We start from the raw sequence: 7,546 nt of genomic DNA, 5'->3' as shown, positions 1-7,546 counted from the left end.
TTTCATCTAGCATGTAGCTGTTCAGATAATTTTAGCTTTTAGCTCTTTTTCTAATATGTAATGTTTCAGCTATTGTTTTAAATTATTTTAGCCTTTAGCCATCATTCTGCTTCTTTTTTAGCTTTTGTTTCTTGCTCTGCTATATTTATCTTGTAGCTGTTGTTCTGATCATTTTAGCTTTTAGCTCTTGTTCTGATATTTAAACTTTAAGCTATTGTTCTAAAGTCTTTTAGCCATTAACCCTCATTCTGCTTCTTAGCTTTTAGCTTCTGTTCTGCTTCTTTTACCTTCTAGCTGATTTAGGTACTTTTAGCTTTTAGCAACCATTCTGCTTCTTTTGGGTCTTAGCTTGTGCTCTGCCACTTTTAGTTTTCAGCTATAATTTTTCCATGTTTAGCTCCGTTTAGTTTTAACCTCTTGTTTTGCCTCTTTTAGCTGCCATTCTGTTCCTTCTGTGACATTTTGCTGAATTTGAATTTTAGCTTATATTTAGCTACTTTTTGTTATGGTTTTGCTGAAATTAGCACGTTCCATTCTGTTATGCTGATTTTGGCTGCTGTGTGCTAATTTTAGATTTATTGTAGAGTTAGCTTCCCTTAGCTACCGTTTTGCTCATTTTAGTTTAATAATATATTTAGCATTAGCATTTAGCTTCCATTCTACTGCTAATAATTTTTTAGCTCTTTCTGCTTTTGGCCTGTGCTTGATTGAACTTTTAACAACTCAGTTTAGCTTCTTAAGCAGTCAGTGTTCACAGCACATTTCTCTAGTATCTCACGTTTGGTTTATTATTATAAAATAAAACAAAGTGACTCGGCGTTCTTCAAAAGAGGCACGGTTGACGACATTGTCCCAATTCTCACGTAAGAACCTTTTTAGGCTCCTCGTCGTTCTGTTTCTACTCCTGAAAACCTCGTTTTGTTAGCGGAGTTCCTGAAAAGGTTACAGCTTTATTTGCATGAAAACTTCACCCTGGGTCAGGCATGTCCCAACTTAAAGGTGATAAATTCTTTTAGTTGATTTGGATCCAGAGCAGAACTTGGAGCCAGTTTCGTGTTATTTGGTGTGGGTGTAGACATGTTACCGTGGACTGCTCTCATCTTCTCTTGAATACCTCAAAAACACCTGAACGTGGCTAAAAGTCTCCGACGTTTGGGTCATCTGGATGAATCGGAGGTTGAGCTCATGTATCGTGTACTTTAAGTAAATTAGAGTTTAAAACAATCCCGTTGTTATGTTATATGTTTTGCTTTGGTCTGTGTGTTTGTCTTTGTTAGCAAAATATCATAAACTAGAGTAATTGATGTACACCAAATTCAAGTTGGCTTTCACAACTAATCAACCACAGCAAATGAAAAATGGCTACAGCTCGGTCAATTTTACAGACATTGAGCAAGAATCTGGTGTGGTAGTAGCCGAGAGTCATCCGTAACGCGCACTTTGAGCTGAGCAAAGATCTTAAGTTTAAATCTTTGCAGGAAGGCGGGCGATATGCATCCCTCTAAAGAATGCTGGTTTCCTTTTTACTGTGTCGTTATTAAGATCCGTTCCTCTTCTGCACATTGTTCAGCGTCTGCTTTGGTTCACATTTTTTAAGCTATTTATCCAAAGGTTCAGCTCATTCAGGACATTCCTGTTATGATTTTTAGTTTTTGACAATTATTTTACTTTTTGAAATATTTAGCTTTTGCAGCCATGTTTTCTTCTTGTTCCGATACTTTTAGTAATTTCTTCACGTCCTTCAAATTCTGCTGTTTACAACAATTCACTGCTCATTTCACGCTTTGTTCTGCTGTTTGCAGCTTTCTTTAGCTCCTTTAGCTCCTTCTGCTCACGTCAGCTTTGTCTACCTTCTTTTAGTTTTTTTTCCAGCTCCTTTTGGCTTCTTTATTCTAATTTCAGCTTTTTAGTTCTTATTTTAGCTTTTAAAGTTCCTCTTAGTTCATTTCAACTAATTTCAGCTTTTTTGGCTACTTTTTTTTTTAGCTAATTTCAGCTGTTCCTTTCAGCTTCTTTCTGCATTTTTCAGTTACTTTGTGCTCGTTCAGCCTCTTTGTACCAATTTCAGCTTTTTGTGCTTTTTCAGCTACTTTTCTGATGATTTTCTGCAAACTTTAGCTGTTTTACGCTCTGTTAAACTTCTTTCTTCCAATTTCAGCTTTTTAATGTTTTTTTGTTTTTTGTGCTCATTTGGGATTTTTACACATCTTTCAGCTATTTTTTTGTTTGCTAATTTCAGCATGTTTCTTCTACATTTAGCTTCTTTATGCTAATTTCAGCAACATTTTTGATAACTTCAGCTCTTTTGTTCTCATTTTTAACTTTTTATTTTGGCTTCTTCTAATTGCTGCTTTATTTGTTCTTGTTTCAGCTTTTTAAGCTCCTTTTAGCTTCTTTCTGCTCATTTGAGCTTTTTGGCTACTTTTCAGTTTCAGTTTTTTGTGCAGTTTTCAGCTACTTTCAGCTGATTTTTGCACATTTTATCTGTTTTGTGTGGCTCTTGTTCTTTTAATGCAAATTCAGGATTTCTACGCTCCTTTCAGCTTTTTTTCCTCATTTCATATTTTTGCTACGTTTTAGCGTCTTTCTGCTAATTTCAGCTACTCATTCATGTTAGACAGCTCAACACCTTCTATTCAAAAGTATTCCTCATACCTGTTTTAGCTTCTAAACCTGAGCCCATGTAATTCAGAGACATTTAGCTGTGACCATCTCTTCTTTCCTTCATGCCTCAGTTGGTTTGGTTGACCTCAGTGACCTGAGGGTCAGAGCAGGTCATCTCCATCACTGACCTCTGTGTCAGAATCATTGCTTTTTGCAGATAGGTCTGCGTAAAGGTCTGAATCAGCCTGTACAGTTTTAGCTTCTTTTGGGGTACGCTTAAGCACCCCTAAATTTGAACTCAGCATCCCTGAAAAATAAAGAAACCATTAGGTTTTTGTAAGGAAACTCAGTTCTCAAACCTTAGATTCACCAAAATATTGAATAATGTGTGAGAAAAGTGGAGCGCTACGTCTGTAGCATCTTAGCTACGTCTGTAGCATCTTAGCTACGTCTGTAGAATCTTAGCTACGTCTGTATTGTGAGCCTCAATACAGTTGTTGGCATTGTCGACCAGCGGTGGAAGGGGGTTTGTCAGGATACGTGAGAGAAGTGGAGCGTGCTCTATTCATACAAGGAGAGCTGTTGGTCAGGCTACTTCTTGTTGCTCTCTAAAATAATTATTCAGTCAAGCGTTTACTTACAGGTAAACATAGATGTTTAACAACCCATTAAAATACACCAGAACACAGAAAACGGCATCTACTTTATTCAAAAATTTCTGGTAGAGGATTCCCTGACTCTAATTTGTAATCATATGGATATTGAGCTCAAATTTGGTGGGGTAGTAGGCAAGAGTCATCCCCAACACATACTCTGACCTCTAACTGATTAGCAAAATCATTAACCATTGGAGTCTGTTAGCAAAATATCCCATGAACCAGTGGATGTATCTTTTTTGAAAGTCTCGTGAAATAATCATTGGATGAATATTTTAATTATAATCCAAGATGGCCACCACAGCTAACTGAGAGTAGTCCCCACAAAGGTGGCGATAAGTCTGTCATTTTTACAGACTTTAAGCTACATGAGGTGTGGTAGCAGCTGAACGTCATCCCCATATGCTGAGAGCTAACACATCTTGTAAGAGCTCATGTTTTCAGCTAAAATGGATTTTCTGGTTGGTTTGTAGTTCATTGATTAACCATGAGGACCAGCAGGAGGTGGTCCAACGGCCACCTCTGGCCCCCGGGCCACATTTTGTCCTGATGTATTTCATTATTTTCAGCCTTTGGCTGTAGCACAATAGTTTTAATGTATTTCCATTTCTTAGTCACAGACCTTTTTGAGAAATGCATCTCCTTTAGATTTGTAAAAATGTTTGTCTAGTTCTTTGAGTCGGGCCGTCGTGAGAGAGAACCCGGAAGTTTCCTCTGAATTCTGTTCTTTTACTCTTGTTCTGTTTTTTTTTTTTTTAAGGCTCTGTCTTTTTTCAGAAAACTACAGAACAACCTTGATCTTTTCACACCAGACAGCAGACTGAGGATTTTCATGCCAGTAAGTACCCCCCTCCCACCACCACCACCAGCACCACCACCACCACCAGCACCACCACACACTTTCTTTGCCAGTGGTTGGGGTTTTTGAAGGGTTGGAGGCTGGGAAGAGGCTGTCACAGTCCAATAATGACATTCCTGAGACCCGGAGATGGACTCAGGAGTCCAGTTTGAGTCGCTCAGGTTGAACTGGAACAAACTGGGCAGTTTGAAGGACAACTGGGTGCAACATTCTCCAAGAATTTGAAGAGTAAATTTAAAAAAAAACGTATAAAAGCATTAAAACAGAGTTTTATTAAGAAGCTGCTAAGAGGCGAATAATGTTATAAATTAAACCTTTTTGAAGATGTTTGATAATCCTAATTCTGATTTTTTTGTCTTGAGCGGTTCATGAAGTTTTAAAATGTTTTTTTTCATTCGACCTGTATTTAGACTGGTTAATCCCTTAAGCTTGTGTTTGTCACTGATCCACCAGATGTTAGAGGATGTTAGAAAATCCACGTCGGGTTTAAGAATTCAAAAGACAAGGTGGCACGACGATGATCATCTTCTAATTTGTGTGCGAGTCAGTTAGCAAAATATCTCTTGAATCGCTGAACGGATTCGTTGAAACGTTCAGGAGTAGATACTGGCTGTGCATCTACAGCTGAGTAATTATTAGAGTTTTAGAAAACACAAAATGTTACTGATGTTGAGCCCAGATTGGGATCTGAGTCATTCATTCTTACAAATCGCACCTGGTAATGTGATATCCCACGAGACGGAGCATAAAGTTATTTCAAATTTAAACCAAAATGGGTATAACTCCATCATTTCTCAACAAAATCTGATTTTAATCTAAAACTCCATAATTGAAGGTGGCGAGGCCTTTAATTGAACTTTTAGATTTCTCCATCAGCAGACTTATTTTTTGAATCAACAAACTGTTTATAACACTTTTTCCCCCGCTTCATTTGTATCGTTCTACTTTGTGTTTTAGATTTATTTCTCCTTATACTAAATTTTATAAGTAGAAAATCCACGTTAATCGTCAAACGTTAAAGTGTGGCTGTTTTCTTCTGAGGGTTTAAAAGACGAGGAGTTGCACAATAACTGGTTTACACATCCTGTGCGTGGCGGAGTGAAATGGAATATTTGTTTTTAACAATTATCACTTTTATACAAAATAATCAAGCTTCGTACGATCATAAGAACATCTGTTGTGAGTGAGGCGTCCCAGCAGATTGACAAATTTCAACCTTTTGCGAGCAGTTGTTTGCTCTTCCCTGTGAAATAAATCAACGTTGGACATATTGTGCAGCTAATCAGAACTGATCGATCAAACTTTATAGAAAATGTGCTCTGAAACGGGATGTGTGCAAGAAGTCAGGGCACGTTTGAGTTGTTTATTCTCTCAACTTCATTCATCTCTAATCGCGTCCAAAACTTCTTCTGCAACATTCTTGAATAAAAAAAAAAGATCTGCCTCTCCTTCCTTTCCTTTCCTCGACGCCTCACCTCCGCCTGCACACACATGCACATCACTGGAGTTATTTATCTGTTTTTGTTTTCAACACCCCGTCCTGTAAAAGAGGACGGCTGCCAGGCATGGAGCAGTCAGAACTCTCCTCCTCTCAGATCCCGGCCCGTCTTCAGGATTTATGGCTCGAACGATCGCCCCTGAGACAGAAGCTGAGAAGAGCATCGCTGAAATTCAGCACCCCTCCTGCTGCACACTTCGCCTCGTTTCGGCTCCTCTTCACCACCGCCGGGTGATGCCACTGACAGCGCTGTTTGTCACCTGGAGCTACAAGCCTATGTTTCATCTTCATAAATCGGTGCCCGAATCAAAGGTAGTCCGCATTGTTGCAGCTCAAACACGACACCGGCGTCAAGTAAGCTCGTTGAAGAGAGCAGCTGCAGGTGATTCACACGCAGGAGAAGCCCCGGCTCTTTGTCGCTCTGGTCTCGCGGCTGCAGCTGAAGTCAGCGGTGGGTGTAAAGTCCTCGCCATCAACACTCCAGCCCTGTGGCCTGTGCGCTTGGCAGCTGCCTGCGCTGTAAACGAAACCAGAAGACGCTCGCGGTTTGGACGGCGCGTAACGCCGGGACCACATGCGAGTCGGGCGTCTCGAGCGCAGCAGCTCTGACGAGTTATTGTGCTCCGTCACACAGAAACGTCTTCAAAATAAAAGCGTTCGGCTGCACCTTGCTGAGTCTGGGATGAGACAAACCTCTAAAAACCTCTAAATTAGAGTTTGTGCTGCCACATTAACAGTAAAACGCTGCCTCCTTCGTCGTGGAGGGGGTGAAGTGTACACGAAATAAGTAGTAAAACGTTAAAGTGGAAAAAATGAAGGTTAAACTGGAATATGTTTAAATTGTGCAAAAGTTTAGTGTTGATGTGTTGCATGTTAAGGTGGAGGCGTCCAACAGTGACAAACAAAAGAAAATGACTTGAAAATAAATTATTGTTGTGCTTATATTAAAAAATAAAGTTTAAATATATTTATCAATGATGCCAGCCCTTTCCTTTGACTACATCAGTTTAGTCTTTTGAGCGATACAAATCAATTTTATAAACATATTTACAACCTCTAACTGATCTCATCAAAATAAACACATTTTATATTGATTAAAAAAAAACCAACTAATTTTTGCATCACGTACATGATGAATGGACCTGAACGCCGAAGAGGGAAAAGAACGGCGAACCTTTTCCGTTACACTCGTATTTGAGGTTAAGATTCTTTGGACTGGGCCGGAGAACATTTTTCCACTCCGTCGACTGAAAGCGCACGTTCTGCCCTCAACCAAAAATCATCATTTGACCTAAAAGTCTCTCTTTCTCTGCACAGCTTGAAGGGGTTCGGATGCCCTGAAAGTGTGGGGGTTTTTCAGTACTCACCACCAGATGGGATAGCCTCCAAGCACCCGTGAGCTGGACAACCACACACACATCAAATATCCAATCAGATACAAATCCATGAGGTAAGTTGCAGCGTGTGCCGGGGTGAGCGGATCAATGCATAGAACTCCCAGGATGACGAAGAGCTGCCAGGAAGAGAGGATTTAGAGCAGCTTGACTGTTGAACGAGGGGGAAAATTAAAATTATATTAAAAAAAAAAAAAATCTTCCTGCTGCCCCCCCCCCCCCCCCGTTCGAGTCAGGCCAGGAAAGTGTGTCTGTCTCCCAGTAGTTAACAGAATGTGTCTCTTACGCTCGTGCACACGCTCCTTCACTCCCTCTCTCTCTGAGGTTCTTCCCTAAGGTAGATATCTTTTTCTCTCTCTCCTTACTTTTTTCTCCCTCGGGATGCCTCATCCACAGGCCCAATATTAAAGTGGCGGGCGGCGGGTGGAGATGGGGTTGGGGGGGGGGGGGTTTGGAGATGTCAGCTGGCAAGCCAATCACAGGAGATGGCCTTAGGTTACAAAAAAAAATTATTATTCGTTCCCATCTGTCAATC

At 40.2% G+C, this 7,546-nt stretch overlaps 1 protein-coding gene across 1 annotated transcript in view; it reads right to left on the bottom strand.

Annotated features, from left to right (window-relative positions):
* Positions 1 to 7,064, bottom strand: part of wnt3 (wingless-type MMTV integration site family, member 3) — a 32,189-nt gene extending 25,125 nt beyond the window's left edge. Inside the window, exon 1 of the mRNA XM_037691242.1 lies at positions 6,985 to 7,064. Within this exon, the coding sequence (XP_037547170.1) occupies positions 6,985 to 7,064 (80 nt within the window). The remainder of the gene's footprint in view (positions 1 to 6,984) is intronic.
* Positions 7,065 to 7,546: the final 482 nt, after the last annotated feature.

Source organism: Nematolebias whitei, chromosome 17 (assembly GCF_014905685.2).
Source record: "Nematolebias whitei isolate Nwh7 chromosome 17, NemWhi1, whole genome shotgun sequence".
Lineage (NCBI taxonomy): Eukaryota > Metazoa > Chordata > Actinopteri > Cyprinodontiformes > Rivulidae > Nematolebias > Nematolebias whitei.
This window is presented reverse-complemented; position numbering and strand designations above follow the sequence as displayed.